We start from the raw sequence: 27,928 nt of genomic DNA on the forward strand, positions 1-27,928 counted from the left end.
GCACTTTCAGGGAAGGAGCTCTGGGTTCCAGAGGATGGAGTGTGTCCCAGATGCTCCATGCACCCTGGCGTCATCGGTCACGTCGTGCAGTTGTTAAATACCTGCTCTTTAGCTCTTCTGGGCCATGGAGGGCTCCGGAGTCAGTCAGTCGGAGGCGAGGTGCTCATTCCCTGTTGAAAGACCCGTGCCCAAGGAGCCGCAGCTGACTCCACACTGCCCTCTGGCGGCAAGAAACGGGCAGGGCACACAATGGCTGAGGTTCTACCTCAAAAACCAGGTTTCTGTTTCCTCCCAATCTCTTGACTAAAAAGATCGGGGTGTAGACTCTGAAATAAATCCTCACATTTCAAAGGCTGTGCTTCATGAATTAGAAACGTGTATTTTTGCTTATAACTGTAGTTTATCAAATAGACTCTGTGGCACCATTCTCACCTAAAAAGCTCCCAATTCTCTGATCAACATTTCCCATTATAAAGAAAACCTAAGGACAGGAAGAAACTTTTTCTTTCTCCAAGCAATATTCTTATTCAGTTCATTCCAAAGGATGATGGATAATAAAACATTAAAGAATTTTCACTATAGGATGCGAAGTAGATTGCTGACATTTCAGATTGCTTCACTATTATTAAATATTCACTTCTGGTTTTGGAGGAGTTCCTCTTATAGTCTGAGTTGAAGGGCAAGCCCTGGAGTTTCCATCAACACTGGACTCCTAAATTGCACAGGTATGATGCATTCTCCAGGTGTTACGAGAGACAAACACCAAGTTACCGGCAAGAAACATCTTCAATTCTAGGGAATGTGAACATTTTTATTGCTCCTTTTGTGATATCATTTCCTTTGGCAATTTCTATCTACCAGCCTTGAAAGAGTCACATCACCAGCAGGATGCATCATCTGGGAGGCTTCATAAGACTGGTCCACAGCCTTCAGGTTGGCTGGTTTAACTCAAGTGTCCTCTCCTTCTGCCTTTTCATGCTTAATTTCTTCTGTAGAGAACTATCACAATTCAGCTAAAATGGTTCATCCCATGTCCCTGCCTCCTTGCCTCTCCAAGTTGCCCTACTTTCTGCAATATGAAAAATGGAGATTCACTGTAACAAAAGCATGGCTGCATGCTTCTTACATCATCTGAATGAAATACTTCATGGGGAAGGTTATATTCCAACACTGTGCTTGACACTTTAAGCATGTTCAGCTTTCAATTGCTTCCGCTTCAATTTCTTCCGTTCCGTGAAGGACCCTTCACAATTCCCTTTCAGTTCTACAACCCAGAATTTACATCATGTATACAGTAAACACAGCCTAACAGCTTGGTTCCTTCACATCTTTGTATCTCTAGTCCTTTCCTTGAATGACCCTCACTACAGCTAGTGAGATTACTTACTAAATAAGGAGAACTCAGTGCATGCGAGTAGGAAAAAAAAAAGTATAATTTAGCTGGTCTGATTTTTAGATTTTTGGGGGATTTCCTGCAGGACCTGAATCAACCACAATAACCATCACAGATGTCATTGACTGTCCACATCTTGCAGTACACCACAAGTATCTTTTTGAAGACAGTCACGTTCACTCAACAACAGGTAATTGGGTTACCTTTGTTTAGAATAACCCAGACTGTTCTTTGAACATAGAAGACTACACACTGTACTATTTTCCAGTACCAACAGAATCTGCCACAGGACGTTCCTTTGGCTGTTGACCTGTTTTGAGAACAGGAAGCCGTATTGAAGCTGCTCTGCATTTACAATTCCTTGTCATTTCCTCCCTATCCTATTCAATTTATTCAATATTTAGCCTATGCTTAAATGTTTCTATTTTTCAGCAAAAGCCTCAAAAGATAATGACCAGTGCAAATGTGAAAACCTTGTAACATTCCAGAACTATGCAACCAGTCAAGTAAGAAAACTCACCCAGCGATATATCCTTTGAGTAACTGTTTCTTACAGGTAAGATAAGAAAGGCAGGTTAAAACAAACTAATTTTTGCAACTGCCTCCACAGCTAAAATCAGTTTATTGCAATGAAAATCTAAACCATGTAATAGTTAGTTTCCAAGAAGCAAGGCCTTTAACTTTTAATCTGCTTTTCCTTCATAGAAGGAACCAAAATATTAATAAGGATCTTGAATTTTAATAACCCCTTACAGTAAACACCTTCAGGAACAGCAAAGAAACAGCTGGTCAAATTCAAGACTAACATGCTTTGCACCTTCAGATGCTACTGAAATAGTATTACTGGCTACAGGTGTCAGAGTACAGGAGATGTTTCCCTGCTGAACTGCTTGGTGAGGCACCATATGCAGTGAGTCATTTAAAATCATACTCTAGATGCAGAGGAAATCAGAGGACTTATGTTTGGTTAATCTTGCATTAAAAGAAATGCAGATAAAACTTAGCAAAGTGCAGACAAGTAGCTTCTGCCACCCAGTTAGTCTGTTTATTTCAGGGGAGCTGCTAGTGCAGCAGCCTTTATGCTGCCTGTAACATTCACATCTCAGGAAACAGCAGCAAACTGGCACTACAACCCGTCATGTACTATTTATGCAGCAAATTCTTATTTTCTTCATGAAAGTTGCTTCTGATCAAACAAACAGTAAGAAGACATCACATCTTAGACTTGAGTTGTATAACTGTGTGCAAGAGCAATAAGCATTTATTCTCTGCACAGAAGAGTGCAGTGATACCAGCAGCTCATCACTGTACACTTCTAGACAGGAACAGCTTCAGACTGTGAAGAGTCTGTCCAGAGGAAGGCAGGCAGAGCCCTCGGTGGCTGGCAACCTGATGCAGAACACTGCCTACCTGTTCAGACCTTCCCAGCAACAGCCAACCTCTCTCTCACCTACCCAAGTGAATCCTTTGGCAGAGACTTTAAGGAATTATGTTCTAATCACTTGATTAAATTACTCCATGCAAAACAGATTTTCATAAAGGAAGAGAAAGCCATCATACAGTGTTATTGCTGTGTGTTTCAAATGCTCATCAACATACATACTGTTCTGACAGGACTTCTCCAAACAACTTTGGAGAAAAATTTCCATGTCCCACATCCTTAAGTGTTATATGACGTGCAGTGTTCCAACCTACATGCTGACAAGAAAGGACACCAACTCTTGCACTTTCAGCTCTTTACTGCAATCCCCTGCAGCTGGGCTATGAGGAACTCTGAGCTTACTCAGAATCAAAGAATTTAGTTGCTAAGCCTAGCAATATGTGTTTTTGCTTTACCATTTGAGCAGGCAACCCTGTGACTTTTACTCCAATGGCTCAAGGTGATAGAAAACCTGCAAACACTGAGCCAGAGACTAGGAATTTTTATAGGAACAGTGCTAAGCACTTCCTTAGAGCACTGTGCAGCCACTGCATAGAAGAGTATGAACCATCCAGTTTCCTCTTTATTAGAAACCTCCTTTCTCTGCCTTCTCTCAAGAGCAGCTCAGGTATGAGGTGATATACTAGTTCTTGATAACTGCAGATTGCTGTCTAGTCCTCATCCAGAGATCTGGAGGGTGGGGGAGGGAGAACTGGCTACAAAAGTAGCTCGTTACACTACAAATTTAGAGGCACCAGTCCAAACTGTTTTGTGTCCAGCTACGCTAACTTCTATCAGTAATTGAGTGCAGTTTCACTGCTTCAGCTTTGCCTCTCTGAACACTTGAGAAATATGGCTGTTGAAGAAAATGCAGTTCACATGGTGCTTATATACAGAGTAACCTTGCTGCAGCAGACAGATGAGAAATTACCAAACACAATATCCAGGCAGACCCACAGAAGCAGGATATCCACTCTTGCTCTGTACTAGCAAGAGATTCTCCTGATGTCGATGGGGGGGACACAGTACACATGGCAGATCTGGCCAAAGTCAAGAGGCCAAATTCACTTTGCCTGTCTGCCCTAAAAAATTCCTAACAGCAATGTGTCAAAGATCCCAATTTATATGCCCAGCTCCCCATCTTCCCTTGTGCAAGACTGTAAAATGTTAAAATCAAGACCCTAGTCAAACAAGCAAGGAGTGGGGTGCAGCAAATTCATCCTTCTGAGGTAGATCTCAGTGCCTCCAGATCTCACTTAATGCTAGGCCTCCTCTTCCTCTCAGCTTCCCCTGGCTGCCTTTCCATGGCACACAGAGAGAAGTGCTGAAGTAAGTAGTACTGGTCCAACCTCTTCCTGCAGGAGACAGCATTCCTGCCAACTGGAAGTGCTTATCAGGAAAGGGATGCTGTACACTACTTTGTATTGCTATAGCATCTTACTGTAAATGGAACCAGCCCTATGGAGTTTGTTGTGCTCTACTCCACATTTGTCTGGAAACCACTGTCACAACTGTGGACAGGAACAGATCATGAGGAGCAGACAGACTTACTGGGGTCTCAGAGCCCCATAGTTTTATAACCCACTGTTAGATACAGTTTTCCATATGGTTAAGTGAAACATTTTCTAAACAGCATTAACTAGATAAATATTTACCCTTCCTTTAAAATAGAGAAAATAAATCAATTTGTAGAACCAGCCTTTTTAATAAGCTGCAGTCTGAACTCCATGTAAAGGTATGCCTTCTAAGGAATGGGGGTTTCACACAGCTTTCTCAACTCAGCTGATCAAATCTGAAGAAAATACAGGGGAACACTGAATGAGAAACTACTGGAAGAGGAACAAGAGAATGTTTATGGACCAGAGCAATCAGGTAGCTGACTTTTTCTATTAATGCCTCCTATCAGTAACTCTCTTTCCTTAACTTTTATCTACTGGAAGAAATGACGAAGAGAATGGAAGACTTGGAAAACAGGCTAAAATACTGATCAGAATTTTAAGTGTACACTACACTGTATATTTATACATTCAAACTTGTCAGAGCTATTTTCTTAAACTGGTTCAAAGTAAAATAACATCTTTGTGTCTGAAGTGGAAAAGACTCTTTTGGATCCTTGCATTTATATGCCATGTGTTGTCTTGCATTGATTGCAGATAAGAAATGTTGAAAATTTTATATAAACAATTTAGTAACTAGCAAAAGTTCTAATTAAGCAGAACAACTGAAATAAGCTATGCAAAATAATAAAATGGTGTTATTTTTTGAAATGAAACCTCCATGTTTTGAAGTATTTTTAGGGTATGAATTTACCTGGCTTGCTTTTATGTATTTCCCTCCTCCACTCTTATCCACTCTTAGTATTTTAAGCACACAGTCTGTGTATGTGTATATATATATATATAGTTCTATGTATACAGACATATATAGAACAAGTGGGACCATTTTATAACAGAAGTAGTTGCAGCAGGACTTAAGTGATCTCAGACAAGCCAATGAGTGTGCACAGATACACAACATCAAGCTTTGAAAAGTACCCCGTGCTTCAGCACAGTTTCAAATTCTGCAAGGTTACAGGTACATTCTGATTTTCATTAGGTGTTTGCTTTTACCATGTCAGAAAATCATTGGCACCTCAATTAACAATCCCTAATAATAAGGAACATCCTGTAGCCATGGTGTCACACAAAACAGGCACAAATCTCTAAGATACTGATGTTCTCAGCAATTGTGACTTGAGAACACCAGCTCATCTGCCTCTAATATCTTCAGAAAACTAAAATGAAGGCTACTGATTTAAAAACAGCTTTGTGAAGTTCACTGGTATTTTACTGAAAGCCTATGTTACACATCTAGAAGCTATATCCTGTTTGCCTTTTTACAGATATGTACTCTTGGAAGAAAAGCAAAAAGGGAATAACACACATTATTACTTGATTCACTTGGTAAAATCAGTGTGAATTATTTTAATGCAAGTAAACCTTTAGGGTTCCCCACCAACATCCCAAATTTGCTACTGTCCCTCATGTTATACCTTGTGCTTGCATTAGCACTCCAAAAACAAACACTAAGGAAGCCCTAGCCCACTGGAATTTGTCACCACACTTGCCATGATCAACCCTTCCTTCACTTACCTCCCAAGATCCACAATGCCACAGAAAGAAAGGAAAATTTTGCCATGTGAGGGTTATTTCTAACAGAACAGGAAACACAGCAGTGGTAATGAATCTTCATTTATATAATCTGTTCCCTAAAACCAACAAAGTTATAATACAAATTTTTCTTTAAAGAAAACTGTAACCAGTTTTATTGTAGAAATAACACCTTTATAGCATTTACTTCTCACTGGTTTGTTCTGGCATGCTTCTAATGATGTCAGAGTCACCTGTAAAACAAAAATGTATTGTTACAAGAGGACCCACAGAAGAATGTTTTTAGGAATAAAAACAAGAAAAAAATCCCAATCCATAAAAATCACCACAGAGATTCTAAAAAAAGAAAACAACCTGAAAGCAACAGACAGTCTGCTTACCAAAAAAAGCAAATAATTTTGATAAAATTGATAAAAATACTTGTAACTGTGTCTTTCTAATCCAAATACAGTATTTTCCAGTAATTATACATCTGTCACCAGCATTTACAAAGCCAGGACTAAAACAACAAAGTAGTCCTGGAGGACACAATGCATAGTTTTACTATAGCGAATGTCTAGCCTCCCCTGATCACAGAAATATCAGGACAGCGAGAATATTCGCATTGTTAGCTACAGAGCATTAGGATTTACTTGCAGCTCCCACCCCACCCAAAACCAACCCTGAAAGTGGTATTTTGAGAATTAAGTTTACAGCTACTATTTGAATACAAGCAAGCTAAATAAAGTTTTCTGAGGAAGTAGGAAATTCAAATCATTGTGACTTGGGGAACAGTTGGTTAAAGTTATTACAGAAATCATTAAACCTATGTGCATGCATTCTGGTCAACAAACAGAACAAGGGACTGATTCTGCTCTTAAAACATTCTGGAAAGAAGATGGAAAGTCACCTACTTAGCATTCTAGATAAGGAATTTGAGCAACTCTCTGGGACAAAGACTGTTATCAAACCATAGTAATTACATAAAAACTTACAGTTTTAAAATAGTGTTTAATATAATTTTCATTTCCTTGATGAATATCCATCTGCCTATTGGTTATTTCTCTATATACTATTCTGGAAAGCAGGACAAGTCACAATCCTTTGTCTCATATTAAGAACAGTCAAACAGGGCTGTTGTAAACATTATGTTGTGCAAGCTCATGTCCTAGCCAATGGGTTCAGAAACAGATCCTGTACAATTGTGCCCCAGACACTGAAACCTCCCTACAGACTGACAAGTAGACAAAATGCTCACAGGGCTCAGCAGTAAAAGAGCTATGTGCAAGAGAAGCAGCAGTGCTACCAAGTTCACAAAAGAAAAATGTCCTACTAGGACTCACAAAACAACAGGATCTTGGTCAGTGGAAATTTCAAGTGTTAAATCAGATAGAAAAAGGTAGTGAAGTGTGTCATCACTTCTGCTCATTGCTTGCTCAGTGCTGCTACTCACAGGAGAAAGGAGGATCCACAGACACCTCCTCATTTGATCCCTACACTGCAGGAAGGAATTACCTGGGTCAATGATGGCCAGTGTGCACACTCTGTAGTATTTTCCACATGCTGTGCCCAACTCAATGTTGTTCCCACTATAATGATGGACGCCGGTCTTGGCAAGCATAGCGTAGTACTCAATCTCTGATTTTCTGAAATCAAAAAACTGGGTGTTAACAAGACCCACAAACAATTCTGACCAACTGCAATATAGGAAGAGCAGCTTTAACTCCTACCACACTTCAACCTTAAGACACTTTTCCTTCCCAGCCAGAAAAACACAGGCGGTTTTTGAGAGGCAAAATCACTTCAGGGTTGTGGCTCAGGAACCTTTATTTAGATGTCTGCTGAAGGTTTGTACACACTTCTCCTTCAGGAGACTGGTACTCCTTCAGGTACAGCCTTCAGGCTGCTCCTACACAGGCTCATTTCTACACGGTAGAAGGACTCAGCGCTTGCAGATCTCTGAAAGGCCACAGGAGCTGTGCCAAAGTGCGCAAACTAAGAGAGTTAATGTTGATGGCCCTTGGTGGCCAGATGCTGAGCAAAGACACAGTTGTTGCAGCTGAGAAATGAACAATGTATATTAATTTAAAATAAAAAGTCCATCCCTCTGACTCCCACTAGGAAGGTCTAGCAGTCAGGGCTGTTTCCCAAGCATTTTGGGATCCCTATTAATATTGGGGATTGCTGCCCACTGTAAGAGTGCTGCTATTCCTCAAGTATCTAATTTCTGGATTTCACATTTACATTTTCTTGAGACTGTCAATATCCCTTGACAACAAAAAGGGCCCAGATATTCAGTGAGGAAAATGTCATGTTATTAGTACAGTTACACTCGCAAAAAAGCAGTTTCACTTGCCAGGACCCCAACTGTATAACTAACTTCGACAAATTTTGTGTGCTTCAAATATTTTAAATCAGTTATCAGTTTTCCTAGCTGTAAAATTATTTTCCAATACACTACTTAGGAAAAACATGGGAATTCAGCTCCATTACACTCTTAGTGAAAGTTATCAAGTGTGAAAACCTTCCAATGCTTTTTCTAGTGCAAACTCCTTGAATTAGACCTGGAAGCACTTCAACACTTCTAGACTTGAAATCATTGCACAGCAAACCACCTATCACTTTTATTTCAGAGCACACTAGAACATGCCAGCAAAGCCCTCTGTATCAAGTCTCTGGAGCAATTAGTGTGAAATACACACTGCATTTGGACAAAGAACCCATCTCAGAACTGTTCTCTCACACATCTGCTTACCTCAAAGCAGGACAGTTGTTGGCGAGGATGACCAACTTGGCTTTGCCCTGACGAATCATTTTCAGGGTCTGTTTGTACCCAAGCACATATTTGCCACTTTTCATAACCAGCTGAAGCCTGGAGTTGATGGACTCCAGGGACTTTTTCTGAAGAAGATGAAGAAAAGCATCAATCATTGTGTTACTTCACACTTTTCAAACAATGGAGAACCTAATAGAGACATTTCAAATATATGCATTTTTCATAATCTCCCTATAATCTAAAAAACGGAATAAGAAAGGCCAGTCAGTTACCTGAGTGTAAGAAAGCTTATGGATAGGGGCATTGCTGATACTGTGTTTTCACGAGTTCAGAAAGTTCTCTCTTACCCCCGTATCTCTCAATAGGAAAATCTATGTCAAACCACTGCTGTCTACATAAATCAGTGACATCTCCGTGTATCTGACAAGCTCTTATCAAGCTCAGCTAGCCAAGCCTAAGTAAATACCACTTCTGCCTTGCAAATCTAAGCCAGGCTTAGAGTCTGTCTCTCCTCAAGGCGCACACTGACAATGTTACATGGGCAGCAGAAAGAAGTAATTCTGTGCAATATCGAAGTCATATTACAAGAGGAGAGCGTGATGCTCATGACAACAGGTTAGGTGCATCTGACAGACGAGATCACCACCTCTAAGCAAGAAACCCAGATCCGTCAGAGCCACTCTAAGAGAAAGGCCCGAACCTGAACACCACTTTCAGGAAAGGAAAAACCTGAACAACACCCGCACTAGGACCTCGGCACCACTTCTCCCTTCCTTCCGCCATCTCAGGAGCTCTGCAAGCACCCCAAAACATCGCACGGGGGGAACCCGAGGATACCGAGCCCAGCGGGAGGAGGCCGAGGGGCGCGGCCAGTGGCAGGAGGGCACGATCCGAGCTCTGAGGGCCGCGCCGGCCTGCGCCCAGGTGACCCCCCGGCACCCCCGACCGCCAACCCAGGCCATGCCGGGGTCCTCCCGCCGCGCCACGGCGCTGCCCGGCCCCGCTCCCACTCACCGTCTTCTTCGCGGCCACCATGTTGCTGCCTCGCCCGGGGTCGGGTGGTAACTGGAACACAGGGGGATGTAGGGGAGTGGTCAGAACACGGCAGCAGAACCCGGCAGCAGAACCCGGAGCGGCCCCCGCGCCCCCGGCCCGGCCCCGCTCACCGCAGACGCACCGCCAAGATGGCCGGCCCGCCAGAAAAGAGCGAGCTAACACGAGGCACCGCCTGAAGCCGGCAGCAGTTCTCGCGAGAGTCAATGAACGCGGCCCACGGCGGAGGGAAGGGGCGGGGCCGTGCCCTGCGTGGGCGGGGCCGCACTCAGTGGGGGCGGGTCGCTGCTGATGTGGGCGGGGTCTGGCTGAATGACGGACGGGGCTTGGCGGGGCCAGGGGCGGGCGCGGCTGAGGGGCGGGCACGGCTGAGGGGCGGGCGCGGCTGAGGGGCGGGCGCGGCTGAGGGGCGGGCGCGGCTGAGGGGCCTCGTCCCTCGTTCCACAGAGGGGGTTTGAATGCGTGTTGAACATTACAGCCTCGCGGAAGGCGTCAGGAGTTGATGCGGAGGAGCCGTAGCGGCCTGAGCCTCCCATCATGGAATTACAGAATGGCCTGGATTGTTAGGGACCTTAAAGCTCATCTAGTTCCAGCCCTGCTGCCGTGCCATCTTCTGCTAGAGCAGGTTGCTCAGAGCCCCATCCCACCTGGCCTTGAATACCTTGCAGGGATTGGGGGACAGCCATAGCACCTGTACCAGTGTCTTCACCACCCTCACAGTAAAGAGCTTCTTCCCAATATCTAATGTAAACCTACTCTCTTTCTGTTTGAAGCCATTCCCCTTTCTCCTGTCACTACCACTACATGCTCTTGTAACAAAAAAGTCCCTCTCCATCTTTCCTGTAGGTTCCCTTCCGGCCACAATCAGGTAATCCCAAAGCCTTTTCCAGACTGAACAATCCCAATTCTCTCAGCCTTTCCTCATAGGAGAGGTGTTCCACCCCCTGATCACGTTGGTGGCTTCCTCTGGACTCGGTCCAATAAGTCGATGTCCTTCCTGTGCTGGAGACTCCAGAGCTGAACACAGTACTTCAGGCCGTGTCACCAGAACAGTGTCCCTGGGGACTGTCACTTCTGACACAGGGCTGATGGGGAAAATTATGGGATAGAGAAAATAAACCTCTTGGGCACCGCAAGGCACCAGCACAGGGGACACATGTGGTGGTGTGCCCGTGTCCCCGCTGTCCGCACTGTGCACACTGCCTCGCTAAAGCAGCAGCACCTGCCTTCTGTCCTGCACAGCAGCCCCTGGCAGGCCCCCAACTCTGCATGAATGGCCTGTCCCGATGGGATACAGCCCCGAGCCCGAGCAGACACACAGGTTTCTTGCGTGAAACCAGCCACTGAGCTTGGGAATAGAGTTGGGCCCGATGCTGCCTGTGTTAGCAGGTTCAGCTTTGGGCGCCCTCAGTGCAGCTCTGACTTTGCTGGGGCAATGGTTCTGCACTCCCAGCAGCTGTGCATTGTCCTTAGCCCATCCCCAAGCTGCTGGGTCCATAGCTGGGCAAGGAAACTTCCTCCTGCCCCCCATGCAGGAGGGAATCTGGAAACCACCAGCTTGAAAACTATCCTGCTGAGCACACATGCACTGCATTGTTTGGGACTGGGGCCACGACATGAGGCTGCCATTTTCAGGCCGAGGACATTTGTTCTCAGTCCCACAGTGCTGTCCATCCTAGAACAAACACCCCAGACAGGCGCAGGGAGGAGCAGAGTGCAGCGGCAGCTCAGCTGGCGCCTGCAGGGATGAGCAGTGCAGATGTTCTGAGTTTGAGTTGTGGAGGGTGCCTGTGACATCCCCTAGAGGATGCTCAGGGGTCCAGCCACAGGACAAGTTTGCTGCTGGTATGACATTATGCTCTTAAGACGCTGCACCAGAAAGGCATCGCAGGCTGTACCTTTCTTAGGAAATTACAAACATAGGAGCTTTGCTAGACTTGCCCAAGTTAGCACAAGCATGGGAAAGTGTTGTGCTTGTTGGGTTTAGGAAGTGTGATGCCTTTATCAGCATGAAATATGGAGCAACAAACTAAAAAGCCAAGAAAAAACATGTTGTATTCACTTATTCTAGTATGCTTATATTAATAGATATTATTTCAAATTAGGGAAATAATTTATAGCAATATATTGCTATATCCTTCTCCTGGTATGGCTACCTTCATAGTAACGTTTTCTGATGTGTGACCACAGACCTAACCAAAATATTTCCAACAGGATAACCTTCTCAGTGACAGGGAGCCTTTTGTCAAAATGCAAACCATCATCCCAATCATTTTTTTCTGGGTAACAACCTTGAGTTTAAGCAGATCAGTTTAAGCACCTAAATTAACATCTAAACTTACACGGAGACAAAGGTATGTTGGAAAAAAAATGTTACCAAACTTAAGTGGAGCTGAAATATCACATGTGAAATTCTGACATTGGTCCCTCTCTAAAGGTAAAGTTCTCCAGGAATAATATCTCTCTTAAGCACATAAATGATGCATGTAGTATATAAATAATAATATAAAAATGTTACATTTTGATGTGTCTCTAAAGTCAAATTTCTTTTATTGAAAAAAAAAGTAATTTCCATCCCTTTACAGAGCATGGTTAAATCAATTTTGAATATACTTCAAACTTTTCTTTGGCAACTGAAAAGTAAACTCCATTCTATGTCTCTTTCTCTTCCTGTTCCTCTTTTTCCCCTTCTCCCAGCCCTCAGGTGCATTGCTGTTCTTCCCCATCAAACTGTGACTTTGCTTTTAGCTCTTTCTACTTTCACTCGGTTGGTCGTGGTCTGGTGAAACATTCATCTTTCGTTCTTGTTGAAATTACTGGCAAGGCAGTATAAAGCTCAGTGGGCCTCGTGAAGTCCTGGGTGCCATTCCTTTTGCCTGTTCCGGGTTTTATGTCGCCTTGCAAAGTGCGGGAGGCATGCATGGCTCCGGGAAGGGAGCTGTTTCCAAGGGTACCCTTGAAGCCTGCACTCACCTTAGGAGAGAACAACTTTCCTTAGCTGTTTATAAAACTAGTTCTTTCCAGTAATGTGCTTTTTAAAAATCTCTGCATTTCCGAAAGAACTTTCTGACAGACACTTTTAGCATTGAACCCCAAATTCTGTCCCTAAATCTAGGTGGAATAAGGATTGGGTTGGGGGTGGTGGGAATACATGCAGAAATTGGCACTATTCTCTCTCTCCCCCCAGATCTCCCTTCTGTGAAAGCCTCTCCTGGGGATCTGTGCTCCATAAAATGTCCTTTATAAAGACAAAGGGCCAGACCAAATCAGATGAAAATTACACTAGAAGAAAGAAAAGGCTTTGACCCCACTAAAATTCCTTAATATTATACAGCCACTGTTTTGTTAGAAACAGAAGCTGGGAGTGGATGGGCCTTGACAGCAGCTGTTTGAGAATTAAGGGATGGGGGAAGGTACATCAGGGAGAGTTTGGCTCCCAGGCACCCTCAGCACCCTCAGGGATCTTGGGCTCTCCTCCACAATGAGGCCATGATACAGCAGAAGTAGAAGAAAGGCAGGGAAGCAGCAGACAACGTCTCTATCTCCAACAAACAAGTCTCAAGATGGAGCAACCCAGGGAGCAGCTGGCAACCTCAGGAAAAGCAGCGTTACCTCTGCCAGCACTAACAGCAGGCACTGTGGTCTCATCCAGCCCCCTTGCCTGCCCCAGCATGCTCAGCCAGGGAGGTCAGCTCCTTCTCGGGCTGGGTCAGGTGTTACTCTGGCTCTGGGGCTCTGTGGGCTGGTGCTCAGTTTGGCAGTGAAGATGAGCATGCAGGGAATGCAGAGTACTTGGGAAAAGCAGGTCCACTCCTCACCCTGCCCTAACTCTGTGCTTGCCTGGTGAGAGGGCAGGAGCAGGGCTGCCAACAGAGAGGGAGAACTTAATCCAGAGAGCAGTGGTCTTGAAATTCTTTCACCACTTTTCCCCACTAAAATGCTGACAAGGTTGTGTAAGAAAGCACCCCGTACCATAGAGGTATGAAGAGGTAGCAGAGTCATAGCACTGTGAGAAAAGTCACTGGGTGGAACACTGACCTATCCCAAAAATTAGAAAGCAACTTCATCTTTTTGGGGGAATGAAATCAACTCAGTGTATTTAAAATTAAAGTCAGGGTGATGCCTTGTTGGGATTAATTAAAAAGAGAGGCCAGACAAAACTAAGGGAATAAAAAGCAGTTATATTTATTGAAGGACCTTCAGGCAGACAAAGCCTACTCAGGGGCTACACCCAAAAAAATGGACAACGGGTCATGAGTTTTCATTCTTTTATAAGTTTGGTCCATTTTCATATTGGAGGTTAATCTTCAATTACAGGTAATTCAGGTAATGAAGTAATTTACCCCAAGTTTTCTCCACCCCCAACTCTTGTCTTACATATTTCAGGGCCTGAGACAGAAAGGTGTCCTTGATTCCCAGGCCTAGAGAGAGTTTGTTTTGTCTGACCAAAATGGGAAAGCTGCACCTAACACTCTATATGGAGTTTAGATTTATACACTAAATAATTGCAGGATTACAAATATATGAAAAATATAAAAGATAAAATCCTAAAGCATCAAGGGACTCTCCTGTAGCAGCACTGACACCAATGCCAGTGTATCAGCAAACAAGCCATGCTGGCAGGGTTACACATACCTGAGGACAAACAAGCAAATTCATGGAGCTGGCCAGGATCACCCGTGGAGTCTCTTGCAGCAGTTTGGCTGCAAGGAATCAGCACTGGACAGTGAATATGTGGGCTCATCCAAGCAGCATACATTTCTGTAGAGAAATCCCAAAGCAACTTCTTCTCTGTGTTGCAGAACCCCAAGAACTGCCCCTCCCCAAATGCAGTGGTAAGAACATCATCAGCTTTATTCCTTACTCATTGGAAAATCCAGTGAACAGTAAAATGAGGTACTAAAAAACCAGGTATGAGTGCTAATGATGTATGCTGTTGTTGACAGTGTATAGTTAACTGAGAGAAAAGGTTGGAAAGAAGAGAAGAATAAGAAAAAATCATTCCGAAGTCTGAAAAATGGGCAGTGGCCACCCTATGAAACAGTCTGGGATGGATCATTCTGTTAAATTCTCTGAACTTCTGAGGTCTTTATAAGGTTGGAGTGGCAGCACTGCTGATCCTGAGAGATAGTGGGGATCACTCTGGCAGCCAGAGATGCTGAGGAACATCTGGAGCTGTACCCCTGCTTAGCCCCTTCCCCTGAGTGTCAGAAGGAAATGTGTAGAACTCAGGACTTGCTCCTTGTCAGAGCTGCCAGGTGCCTGAGGTGGTAACAGGTACTGACCTGTTATCAGGAAAGCTGCAGTAAATGTGTGATGTGACTGGGAGGGATTTCAAATTGTAGCCTCTGCTGAAGCTGCTGCAAGAGGGACAGTGTGTCTATAGCCATCCTTCAGGTGCCACAGGTCATATGCTAACCCTGAATGATGAGATCCAATTTAAAAAAGAAGACTGATCTGCTGACAAGCTAGGCCTATATCTTATTTTACCAATATGGATAAAACATGCTATTTTTGTAGGATGAAAATATGCAAAAATTCAGTCCTGCTTTGATTTATAGTCTGGTCAAATCTGCACAATTACACAACAATGTTGTGTGAACACCTTCAGCCATTATTCTCTAGTTTTGCACATCAGGGCTATTAAAAGTGACAGATTATGTTCCCTGATAATCATTGCATTTACAGCAAATGCAAACATGTTAATCTGATTTTCACAGTGTCATGCACTGAACTATCCCCTGTATTGTCAGGCAGACAAATGCAGCTCTTTGTTTCACATCACTGGGAACGTAGAATCCCAGTAAGGCACAGGTTCACTAGATCTGAATTAAAACATTTCCTCAGCCACCCTTGAAGCAGCTTTACTATGAGAAAGAAAGGAAGGAAAGAAAGAAAGGAGTTGTGGAGGAAAATGGGTCAAATGCAGAAAAGTTGTCTCACTGAGGAATAAGGAAAACCTTGAGGTTAAATACCATCTGTTGTGAATACCTGGATGTCTGCAGACCTGGATAGCTTTTCAGCCAGTAAAAGCATGTTAAGAAGTATGTGTGTATGCACGTACATAAATATATACATGTATAAATACATACATTTGTATACCTATATGAGTAGCCAGCTTAAATCCAGTGTCAGTACAATGAGAAACTGCATTTTCTAAGGGACAAATTGTGCAGAAATCCACAGGTGCAGATTTCTAAAGATAGTAATTTGATGATAAAATCTTCAGATTGCCTCCTTTCCAGCAAATTACAAGGCATGTACTAGGAGCTAAGTTTCAAGGTCATTGCCATCCCAGGCCAAACAAAAATAGCTGTTTCAGAAGGCAGGTCTCTGAAGTTCATAAATCAGCATCACAGAACAGCCTTCGATGTGTCTACAAATTTTGGATCAGTGGAACATTTGGCCTGAATTACTTGACACAACAATTCAGGATATTTTGTTACTTTTTTAGGTACTGGTTGTTCTGTACACAACAGCCAAAGAGCTGGGAAGAGAAGTCACAAAAAAATAAAACTCTTGATTAATATACTCTTTTGAGAAGTCACTGTGATTTATTTGAAAAGTCTCAAGATTTGGGACTGTCAGAAAATAGATATAAATTTAATAGCTGCAGCAGGAGTAATATCTAAAATACTCAAAAATCTTAGCAGCTCTGGAATGAGTGCAACAAGTTTGCTCATATAGTACTGGCCTGGAGAATTTAATGATTATCAGGGCCTTAGAGAAATCCTTGTCAAGTTTGCTTTTGGAAGTATATTGCTGATTGTATATAAGAGGTCATAGGTATTTGTTGCTTTACCTCTGGATATATATCTGTCCCTGAATACTCATAGTTTACATTTAATTTTCCCAGCTTGTATTCCTGAATAAAATAACTAGTTCAATATAATTGTTTACTTTATTTACTCTTAAAGGTTTGGGTTGTTTTTTGGGGTTTTTTAGCTACTTTGGTACTGCCTTCATTTGGGGAAGTACCAGGGTGGTACCTTGGATTAGAGAAGGCAGAGAGTCTGTGGAGAGGTGCCCTGCTGAGGGGAAGGGGTGGAAAACCTACCAAGGATTTTTCATCTGCCAACATCATGCTGCAGCCACTGTATCACTCGCATGAATTTCTTCGTGACTCTGTACAAGCTGTGTACAATCCTGTGCTCCCAGAAGGTAGGACGGGGCAGAGAAGCAGTTTACATTTATGCCGAGGAAATGTGTTTGTGCCGAGCGCTCTGCAGAGGGCGCACGGTGTCCCGGCCTGCCCTGGTCCATGGCAATCCAGCTGAAACGCTGAGGTGCAGCCCTGTCCCGGCGTGGCCCTGCCCCTGCCCAGCTCCAGCACTGGCTATGGTATGTCCAGCCTTCCTGCTGAAAAGATCCAACTGCTCCTTCATGCAGGAGGAGGGAAGACCATGGCATTGTTATTTTGTGATCGTGGGAGTCACCTGCCAAACGGCCCTCGGGTTCTCATTTCTATTTCTGTATCCTATCCAAGGCCTGTGTAAAGAACATGAAATACAGAGCAAACCCCGGTGAGCCTTGCTGCCAATACACACTGTCTCATGTTCCCTCTCTCTGGCTTTGCAAACCTAGAATTCCTTTCTCTGCTGTTTAAGTAAGCTGCACTCTGCAGGACACCCTTTGGTTAGGACATGGAGGGAAGCAGGTACGAAGCTCTGCAGGCCAGAGAATGAACTGAATGTTACCTTTCCTTTTTTATTTTCCTCAGTGCCCAGTGTCTGATGAGTCCTGGTGGCCCATCCTCCTTACTTTGTTCTCTGAAAGATCACAGAAGAAAGGTGGGATACCAGGTATGTTTCCTGGCATGTCAGGCCTCCTCAGCTGTCAGTACTCCTCCACAGCCACAGTCACTCCTATTTCCTCTCTGTGTCAGCAGAGCAGTGGGATGCCTGGGTGTCTTCATCTGTGCTGTACAGGGAATCCCCACGTGCTGTCTAGGGAACTGACCTTGCTCCCACCACAGCAGTCAGGGTTTCACACCAGCAGCAGGAATGTTAAAAATATCTGAAATTAATTTTTAAGTTGCTAAGCCCTTTGTTGCACTTCTACTTTTGTTGTCACACGGCAACCTGTTTTGCTAATCCTAAAGTTACCAGCATTTCAGCATCTAGAGTCTCACAGAAATATTATATATAGCCACAGAGAAATCTATAGATGTCGCCCTGAAAACTCAGCTTCTGAGCTTGCTGACATAGTTTTCTAAAGACTTTCCCAGGACAGTAACTGTAAACATAGATTTGTGTATGTTATTTCTGATACACATCTTGTGATGGGCATCTCTCATTGCCAGTGCAGTGGGAAAGTGTTATCCTGACCATCCAATCCCTGGCCATGGTCAGAGACCTATAAATCCTGGGAAGAAAAATAAACTTTCTCTTCCTTTCACCACACCTTGAGCTGTGTCCGTGTGATCTATTCATCTTCAGTGGCAACATATAGAGCCTACAGTGGATTTTTTTTTTCTGATATTTTTTAAAAGCATCCTGAAAATTAACTCAAACTGAGGAAGCAGAAACTATTGCAGGAATTATTGGAGTTATTGCTACTGTTCTATCTTGGCTGTGAAACATCACAAACCCTGGACAAATGTCCAAATACAATATAGTTTGTCTGAATAAATTTCTAGGTGGATAAAAAATGTTCACGATGAAAAAATGTTCATTTAGAAGAACATATGATTAGTCTAAATTTGACATAATCAAATATGTCTTGGGTGCAAAAAATATATTATCTGCTTATGCAAGCAAATGTGTGGTAAAGATGCTTCATTTTTACTCTCTGAGAAGTTTTTAGGCCACCTCAACTTTCCTGGACATCTGTTGATTTGCCTATATGCAAATATAAAAATATTATCTTTATTTTACCTTTCAGGCTGATGGTAAGGATGTTACAGGTGGCCGCTGAACCCAGAGGGCTCTGTAAACCAGGGATTCCTTTTTGCCTCCGAGCTGCTGGGTCTGTCTGTGGCAGTCCCAGGGATGCACCCTGCAGCTGTTCCTGCGCGCAGGGAGGGCCGGCAGCGGGGCTGCGGCTGCGGTGTGTGCGAGCACAGCCCCCGGGATGCCCATTCCTCACCCAGGCAGTGCAGATAACCCAGCCCTGCGGCTCCTCTCCCCGGGTCCGGGCTGGGGCTCCCGACACAAACCCCACACCCTCAGTCTCAGGTTCACAAGCTCAGCCACATTCACGGGCCGCCAAACATCGGCGTGGCCTCCAAGTCCGCCTAACACCCCTGCCCAGACCCGGACCCTCTAACCCGGACTGTGGATCTCCTCTACTCGACGCTATCGTGGCTCAAAGCTTGCTGGCGAGGTTTACGTGCACACCCCCAGGGTTAAACTGAACCTGCAGTCCCTTCCCGCCTGCTGCCACTCACACCTTGTGGCACCCTCACACAGCGCAGAAATCCGCCCCGGGGCAGGGACGGCGCGGCGGTGGCCAGGGCTGAGCGGCAGGGCAGGATTTAAGGCTCCATCGCCGGGGCCGCTCTGCCGGCCCCCGGCTCCGTAGGTCGGTGCTGCCCGGCGGCCGCACCAGCTGCGCTCCGACCCGACCCGACCCGACCCGACCCGGCTCGACCCGACCCGGCCCGACCCGACCCGACCCGACCCGACCCGACCCGACCCGACCCGACCCGACCCGGCCCGACCCGGCCCGGCCCGGCCCGGCCCGGCCGTAGGCAGCGGCTGCAGAGCCCGCCGGCCCCGCCATGGGCTGCTCCAGCAGCGCCCGCAGCCGCCCCCAGGAGCCGCCGCTGCTGCCGGGTGAGCGGGGCCGGGGGAGCCGGGCGGGGCTGCCCGCAGAGCTCTTTGGGGATGCGGGGTGGCCCAGCAGAGCTCTTTGGGGATGCGGGGTGGCCCAGCAGAGCTCTTTGGGGATGCGGGGCTGCCCGCAGAGCTCTTTGGGGATGCGGGGCCGCGCTGCTCTCAGGGTGGTCCCGTCCCGTGGCGGGGAAGGCGCCGCAGGTGCGCGCCCCTCAGGAAGCCCGCGGGGCCAGAAGCCTGTCGGACTTGCCTCGGCTTTAATTCTGCCCGCGCAGTGGAGGGAACTGCGCCCCGTGAGTGATGGCTTCGAAATTCGTGTTTCTTGTGAATGAATGCCTAAGTCCCTTCCGCTCCGCAGGCTTTTTTTTGTTTGTTAAATTTCCAGAAAAGTCCTGCTGCTGGTCATGTTGTGTAGTACCTTGCCAGTCTACTGCCCTTTCCTTCCCTCCTTAAAAGAATAGTGAACTAGCAATATTCTATTTCTGGTTCTTCTGAACTACTATCCTTCCTTTTTCTTACAAAATCCACCCCGACATAGTGCGCAGTATCGGCGATGTTCCTGTGGCTTTAATTGGCTCCAGTCACAGCAGATTAATTTTGTGAGCAAGGCATATCTGTAGCATGTTCAATAAGAATATCCTTGCTATTCAGGGGAAGTAAAACGAAACTTTGTTTCTATATTCATATTTAACCCTTTGCTCCAAGGAAGGTTTGGAAACACATCTGTAAGAACCTGCCTGCTGCAGTTACAGGAATTGTCCTCTCCAGAAAGATATATCTTGAAGGCAGATACAAAAAAGTTGTTTGCATTTCATTTTACTGCATTTCTTTTCTATATTCTTGAGTTATGATCTGTTGTTGTTACTCTGCCTGCAGCATCCATGGTTTCTGTGTGGGTTTATATTGTGTGTGTTTTCTCACGGTGCTGTGACTGCGGAGAGGAGAGCAGGTTGTGTGGGCTGAGCGTTGTCTGTGCCACTGCAGAGCCAGCAGACATCTGCAAACCGAGGAGCCCTGCTGAAAGTATCAGGAGAAACCTCTTTATTCTGTACCTGCTGTCTCATTCACCTGGACAGTGTACCAGTTCCTCTGCCTTTCCATTCTCCACTGAAAGATACCTGCAGGAACACTGAAGGGCTCAAGGAACCAGCAGAAGTAATTTATTCTGAGTATTTCAATTATTCTGTATAAAAGCATGTTCATGGCAGGATAGGTCATAAAATGTACTAAATGCATACACCAATGTCATGGTAAGGATGAAGTACAGTTTGTAATTACAACTGAAAGATCTGCATTAATTTGGCAATTACTAACCAGATATGTTAACAATTTTCTAATTTACTTTAATGAGAAACGATTATTTGAAAAAAACCCCAAACTTCTCTAAATAAGTTAATAGAGGAAAATGTATTTAATTTTCTTCTGTTGATGTGTAACTTACAAAACTTTGAGGCTTTTCCAAAAGGAAAGAAGGCAAAGAGAAAGTACTCTAGCCATGGCCCACATACATTCACTGTGTTTTCCTTTGTTTCTGCAGCTGAAATAGTCTACAGCACGGAAAATAAAAATTTTAAATTTAAAAATAAAACAAAACTAGAAGGAATCCTAGGAATGCTGACTGCCACATGATATTAATTTTTCTTGGGGATAAAGGTATTGAACAGATTACTGAGAGGATTTATTTTTTCCATATTAGGGAATTCTCTGCATTTCAGATGAGAGCAGAGGAATGTTTCCAGGGTTTCCAGCAGCACAGATCTTGTGTTGCATGGCAGTATTTTATAATCCAATTTATAGAAAACATTTTGATGTAGAGAGGGCTAGCTGGAAGTTACAGGGCTAATGTTTATAGGAGCTGCAGGAGATTCTTAGTAATAATACATTTGAATTGTTTCTTTTACTGCTAACATAAATTAAAACTCTATGTAACATTCTAATTTTCATGGCTCATTTGTTTCTGTCCGTAGGTTTTAAAAGCTCTCTGTCCATCTGGCACTGAGCAAGGTGAAGGTATGAAAAGTGTCTAAAGGGATAAAAAATGAAAATGTGGAAAGATCAAAAGTCTGGTCTCTGAGCATGCATTGCTTTTTAAATCACTGCTTAGAATAGCTTAAGATTTATTCACTATTTTTCTGATTGGGTATCTATTTCACCTTGAGCTTCATTTTAGGAAAAGGAGTGCTTGGAAGACAAGGTGTGAGAGAGATCTAGAAAAAGTAATCAGGGAAATATATTTGCTGTTTCTCATAATGCAAGAACTGCCACTTGATGAAATGACAAGCAGCAGGCTTAAACCCAGCCAAGATGTATTTTACAGGGGATGTAAATGGGCTGCAGCCCTCATTACCATTGGATAGAGTGGAGATTGAGTGTAAACAGATTGAAAATGGGTTTGAACAGGTTGACAGAGGGATTCCACTGACAGACTGGCACCCAGCCCCGTGGGCTGGGGCTCTCTGCCCTTTCCCCTGCCCCTTGGCAGCTGTCAGAGGCAGCGTCTTGCCCTGGGGGGTCTGTTGTCCAAGACCCATAGCTGAGTTTATGTCCTGTTGTTTGAGTTGCATTATAAATTGCCATACCACTGTGGATTTGGAGGGACTGGTTGGAACTTGGATGGTTTGACAGTTCCTGGGACAAATGAGATTTTATCTCTCATAGTCAAAATTGCCTTCTATCTGTCTTAACAGTCCAGAATCTCAGTTTTGTCCCTTCTTCTGGCTTAGCCGTCCTTCCCTGGGTCTGTAGGCACATTCTGACTAGGTGACACTTGCTGGGGAGGTGTTTTATTTGAGTGTCTCAAAAGAGTTATAAACTTACTTTAAGGGCAGCAGTATTCAGGCAGATGTTTTAAGAGCAGAGTATATGGTATTTTTTTCCTGTTCATCTATGTCTGTATGAGCATATATAGATGTGTTCATCTGTGAACAGTATCATATGGTTCTGCTTTCTAGCTTTGATACTGCAATCATAATTTTCTCAGAAAATACAGTTTTTCCAGTTTTGTAATCATTATATAAACATATTTCATGCTTGAATTACCGGGAGTTTCATCCTGAGATTCTTTAGGAAAAGGTTAAGTACAAGATCGTGTCAAACTGAGTTTCATTAGAATGTTAGTAAGTCAGTCTGATACGTAGGTATAGCTCATTTTGAGTCTTTAGCTTTTATCCTTAAATACCTGTCAAAGCAAGTTTGTCAGTTCTTTATTCATTATTTTTTTCTGCCAAGACCCATTACATTTCTAGCCAATAAGTTGGTGAAAGATGAAAGAAGTGGAAGTTTTAATTTGTTTAGACTTCCTGTTACTGAATTTTTTATTAGACAAATCGTAGTATGAATGGTAGTTCAATACTGAAAAAGACAAAGTGTTTTTCATTTTAAGAAGATGGCACTACTCATCCTCTGGGTTCTCAGGGGTTTTATTCAGTCTACCTGAAGGTACCACCAGAATTTCTCACATGCAGCCCAGGACCACAGCTCCCTCACACTCCCCACATCGATCCTGTGCTTGGTTTGGGTCAGGAAAAGGTGCTTCCTTGCAGTGTCCCATCACCAGCAAACCATCTGCACACTGCAGATTCTTGAGGGAAAATGTAATAGAACATTGACCTCCAAGCAAGACTGCTGTCTTTGTATGAAAATATATTACATGCATCAAATGAAAAGTTTTAAGAGCAGCATTATCCTCTACTGGATATGTGTGGGTATGTGTAGCAGACCTGTGAGAGAGTATTATCTGTAGCCAGGAGGGAGCTCTTTGACAGGTAGTGCTTGTGTGGTTCACTTTGGGTTTAGTTGTCATCCAGCTCATATGCCCAGTCACCAATTATCTGTAATTCTCTTTTTCCTTTCCTTGTCCTACTGAAACTGAAAGCATCATCAGGTGCAAACACCCTGACTGCAGATGACTATGAAACTGACAAAACACATTTGGACCCAGCAGAGCGTGTGAGCCTTGCCTCTGAGGACACCAACCCAGGCCAGCAGCTGCCGGGAGAGGAGGGTTCAGCCACGATCCTGGACGTGATGGGGAAGACAGAGTCAGTCAGCAAAAGGGAGGAGCCAGAGGGCACGGAGCCCCTGCCTGCAGGAGAGGAGGAAAGCTCTGAGCTGCCCTCCGTGTGGCGAGAGGAGAGCAAGGGGCCTTCGCCGCCAGCACCAGGAGAAGACGCTGGGGCACCATCACCAGGACCAGCAGAGGACAGTGGGCTGGTAGAGGGCAGTGACAGCCCTGTAGTGGAAATTGTCGAGAAAGTACATACTACTGAAGAGGACCACCTCATTGAGGGTAATATTTGTTCTTTCATAAATTCAGGAGACCAAAATTTGCCTCCAGGGACTTCTGTGTGGGTCCTTTTGGCTTTACTAAGAGCCTCAAATGAGCCTCTGGAGTCAGAATTTGGTCCAGTGAGCCTGTACCATGTGAGGCATAGAAGAATGTGGCTGCGGAAGCCTTGGATATACAAGTCCAAGCTATAATAAATTTAATCAGCATTTCCACCTCTGCTATTTAATTTCATATGCTTTTTGTTCTTAGCAGGTAAAATGTCCCACCATACTCCTCATTTAAAACATTGTGTCCCTGGGTAGCTCAGACACATTCCTTGATATTTGCCCAGACCAAAGGCTCGATTGCTTAGTCCCATGTATTAATTATAAAGCAACTGTCCTTGCACACACAAAGCTGGAGGGTGCATGCTTGGATGTAGAAGTAAAAGCATCTCTTTGATGCACACTTGGCATGTCCAGTTTGTCCTAGAAGCTTGGCTACAAGACAGGCAGAATAGAAGTAGTAGTGGAGAGACATAGGGCTGTCTTTGCACAGATGCTTGGAGATGACTGTGTGGGGAGAGAGGCTGTGTGAGGAAGCGGTGGTGTCTGAGGTGATGGGTATTTCCATGTGCTGTGGAGGGACCTTCAGCAGGAGGTGTGCTCCTTCCTGGAAATTGCAGGCTATATTCATCTTTGGGTTAGTGCCCAGAGGACATGGACTGCTCATACAGAAGAAGAACACTTCGCAGGAGGAATCAAATTTCTCTTAAATGGTACAAAGTAGCTCAGTAAGGAATCAGATACATCCTGGGGTAGCTCTTCTTCAGGGGACAAGCAGGTGAAGCACATGAAGAGTATTTCTCTTCAGGGAGACATTCTCACTCCACTTTTGCCTTGAAGAAGTGCAAGGGGCAGAAAGACTGATCTGTGTGAAGTCCAGAGTCAGTTACACACACTCCCACTAATCCTGTGGCTTTGTGCTGCATGTCTCTGAACTGGCCATATGAATCTCATTTCTGTGCATCCCTGATGCATGTAGCTGAGCATGGTTGTAGGATTGCCTTGTCCTCTCCTGTGTCTCTGCACGAGAGAATTTTGTCCTCTACATAAAATGGGTATCTACCCTTTGGAATAAAGCCTTGTTTTATGTAAGCAGTAAATGACAGGTTGCTCACCTGTTAAACACATATCCTGCCCAGCTGCAAACTCCAATTTCATTATTCACCATTTCTAAGCCTCAGGGCAATGCCAGAGGCAGAGCAGCATGCCCTGGACCTTGCACTGTCATCTCTTGTTAGTGGAAACATGTTTACAGTTGTCTGGCTGGCTGAAGATGAGTTGTGGGGCTTTTAGCACCAAGTGATGCATGCAGGGCGAGTGAATGAAGCTTTTGGGGAAAAGAGTTTTGCTCCTATTACTTCCAAGGTAGAAGTAATACCTTAATTTGTATGCATTCTCTTTCCAGAGGCATCTGATGAAGAAGGGATTTTCTATTTTTATGCTATGGTACATATGATATTTAGCATTTGTTTTACTTTCCTTTATGCTTCTGTATCTATGGGAGGAAATGAGTTAGGCAGCAGCTTCCCTGAGAAAGCAGGGTTTCAGCCAGACTTGCATGTTCCATGTTTTCTGTTCCTGTTTTGTTCCAGTTTCAAATAAAACTACATATCTATGAAATAAAATCCAGGAAAAATAATTTGAACAGAAACAGTACTCATGATTTACTTTGGACACAGCATCACAGGGAGTTTGTGATAGCATTAGTAGAACTTCATGAGCATGAGGCAACCATATAGATGGATGATGAAAAGTGTTTGGGATCATCCTGTTTGTTCTCTATGGGTTCATTCAGAGGGTACTCTTGGTAAGGGGAATTGGAGAGCTGTCAAAGCAAAATCAAGTTTACAGAAAGGAGCTGGGGCACTTGGTGCTTTGTCTTAGTGGATCCTAATTTGATCTCCATGGTTACCATTCCCAGGTGAGACGGGAGAACAGGTGGAAACTGAGCTGCTCTGTGAGAGAGTAAGTGAAGGGCCTGAAACAAAAGAAGAAGAAACAGGAGAAGCTGTGGATAGTGCAGCAGCGTCAGAGATAGGTACGTTGACAGAGGAGGGAAGGACTACATGGGTTATTGTTTAAGAGACAGCAAAGACTGTGCTGTCCTTAATGAGCATATCTTGTTATTCCCCTGTTGGCACACAGCTGCTTTCTGCATTTTTACACAAAAGAATCAAAAATACTTTACATTAAAAGATATTTTTGGAAGCAATCAATTGGAAGTCATGCTTTTTACATGGGTCATCTTTAGATAATACACAAGCCTTACCAGTGATAACTTTTTCCTCTTTGGGAAGAATGATAAGACTGTAACATGCAGTCTTGGAAAAAAAAACCTTTGTTAAAATCATTACTCTGCTTATTATTATTTGCAGGTTTGTTTTTGTAAGCTAAGATTTAATGCTGCTTTGTGATTTCCATTGTGTGCCAGTCATTTTAGATTCCCTTGTTCTCCTTATCAGCTGAAATCAGCAGTGTGATGCTGTGGTGAAAGCACATTGCACAGCATGTTCAGTCACATGGTGGGAAGGAAAGGCCATAGGCCAACTAAAGTTCCTCTGGAAAACTGCCAGACCAGTGAAGAGGAAAATTCAAGGGGATAAGATTATCCCTCTGGCAGACTTTGAGATGATGGTCAAAATTCTGTCACCATATTCTTTCTACAAAAAGATTTCCACAAAATTTCTTCTTCCTCCGCATTCACTGAGAACCTCACACTTGAGTCTATCATGTAAGGTGTGTTCACATGCCCCAGAAAGCAGAATTAGAATCCTATTGTCATTTAGGATGGAAAAGACCTCTAAGATCATTGGGTCCAACTGTTAACTCAGTGCTGCCATGTCCATCACTAAATCCTGTCCCTAAGTGCTGCATCCACACATTTTTGGAACGCCCCCAGGGATGATGATTCCACCACCCGAGGTTACCATATGGTATTGCTGGAATGTGGAAAAGGATGAGCAAGCAATGCAGACAACTCCTCCTTTCCCCCAGCAAAAGTTATTGCAATAGCTGGAACCACCTTCTCCTTTCCCCTCCCTCCTAATCACTGGTGTACTTATTTATGCTCGAAATCTCTCTGGGCTAGCGAGTATTTCTGTAATTCAGAAGAGAAACAGCTTGAGCAGAAAGGGTGGTAGCTACCCTACACCAGTGTCTTTAATGACTTCCAAAGGAACCTCTTGCAGCTGGGGTGAGCAGTCTTTGGTTCCTTCCCAAGGCTAGTATGTGTCACAGCCTGAGGCAAGCCAGCATGTTGCACTGCTGGTTATGCTTCTGCTAGAGGGCTAAGGGAAATGGTTTTCAGCACAAGCACTGCAGTGTGTAAGACAAATAGGGTGGTGGTCAAGAAGTTTGGTCAAGGCTTATGTATCTTTACGACCTTGTGATTACCCAAGTAAAATTAAACCAGCAGTGATAAAAAAAAAATGCTCACCTCCCTTTAATTTTCATGTTTCACAGTTGCTTATCTTTACAGATTGTTACTTTTTATGCTGGCCTAGAGCTATGCCTAAAACAAGCAGTTGTTGGCCATTGACAACTGTTCTTTTGCAGGATCCTCAAATTTATGCCAGATAACTTTGCCTATAAAGTCAAAACAAGTTTAATCAATCAACTTATTTTTAATGTCTTAAAATTATGTCTTTTTTAAAAGCTCCTATGCTCTTGCAAAGCATCACCTCTCTGTGCGGTGAAGCCAGCAAAGCAGTTAGCTTGATTCTAGGAAACCTCAAAGAACACCTCCCTGTTCCTTAAGAGTAAGAGAATCAGAAAGGCTTGGGTTGGAATGATCACTTAGTTAAAGATCACTTAGTTTCAACCTTCCTGCCATGGGCAGGGATGCCACCCATTAGATCAGGTTGGTCAGGGCTCCAACTGGGAGCAACTTGGCCTTCAACATTTCCAGAAATTTCACCCAGTGATGGTTACAGCTTTATTGAAATTCTTCCTGCTTTTGCCTGCTTTGGCAGTATTCTCCCCAACAGTTTTGTAAGGGAGCAGAAAGAGCAGTCCTGCTTCTACATCTGTAATGCGTTTCACATGGTGGGA

The 27,928-nt window shown here is 44.2% G+C and overlaps 2 protein-coding genes and 1 non-coding gene across 8 annotated transcripts in view; 1 reads left to right on the forward strand and 2 right to left on the reverse strand.

Moving 5' to 3' along the window:
• The window catches only part of MATN2 (matrilin 2), a 69,895-nt gene extending 64,810 nt beyond the window's left edge, over positions 1-5,085 (forward strand). For 4 of the 5 annotated variants that reach the window (XM_058833241.1, XM_058833237.1, XM_058833238.1 and 1 more), the window contains 4 exons: positions 862-933; positions 1,479-1,583; positions 1,826-1,921; positions 4,748-5,085. In XM_058833241.1, the coding sequence (XP_058689224.1) occupies positions 862-933; positions 1,479-1,583; positions 1,826-1,921; positions 4,748-4,800 (326 nt within the window). In that variant the 3' untranslated portion in view covers positions 4,801-5,085. The remainder of the gene's footprint in view (positions 1-861; positions 934-1,478; positions 1,584-1,825; positions 1,922-4,747) is intronic. The other variant, XM_058833240.1, reaches the window with a different exon arrangement.
• Positions 5,086-6,087: 1,002 nt separating this feature from the next.
• RPL30 (ribosomal protein L30) lies at positions 6,088-9,986 on the reverse strand. Of its 2 annotated transcripts, none has more exons than XM_058833250.1 (5): positions 9,884-9,986; positions 9,732-9,782; positions 8,697-8,842; positions 7,457-7,587; positions 6,088-6,195 (listed from the first exon to the last, which is right to left on the reverse strand). In XM_058833250.1, the coding sequence occupies exons 2-5, from the start codon at positions 9,750-9,752 to the stop codon at positions 6,146-6,148; spliced, it is 348 nt and encodes a 115-aa protein (XP_058689233.1). In that variant the 5' UTR covers positions 9,753-9,782; positions 9,884-9,986; the 3' UTR covers positions 6,088-6,145. The 2 variants fall into 2 exon arrangements, with proteins under 2 accessions (XP_058689233.1, XP_058689234.1); XM_058833251.1 differs by having other exon boundaries at positions 9,895-9,962.
• Positions 6,433-6,567, reverse strand: LOC131576802 (small nucleolar RNA SNORA72). The gene has a single exon (XR_009277080.1). It is a non-coding gene; the product is annotated as a small nucleolar RNA SNORA72 (small nucleolar RNA).
• Positions 9,987-27,928: the final 17,942 nt, after the last annotated feature.

This window comes from Poecile atricapillus, chromosome 2 (genome assembly GCF_030490865.1).
Source record: "Poecile atricapillus isolate bPoeAtr1 chromosome 2, bPoeAtr1.hap1, whole genome shotgun sequence".
Taxonomy (NCBI): Eukaryota; Metazoa; Chordata; class Aves; order Passeriformes; family Paridae; genus Poecile; species Poecile atricapillus.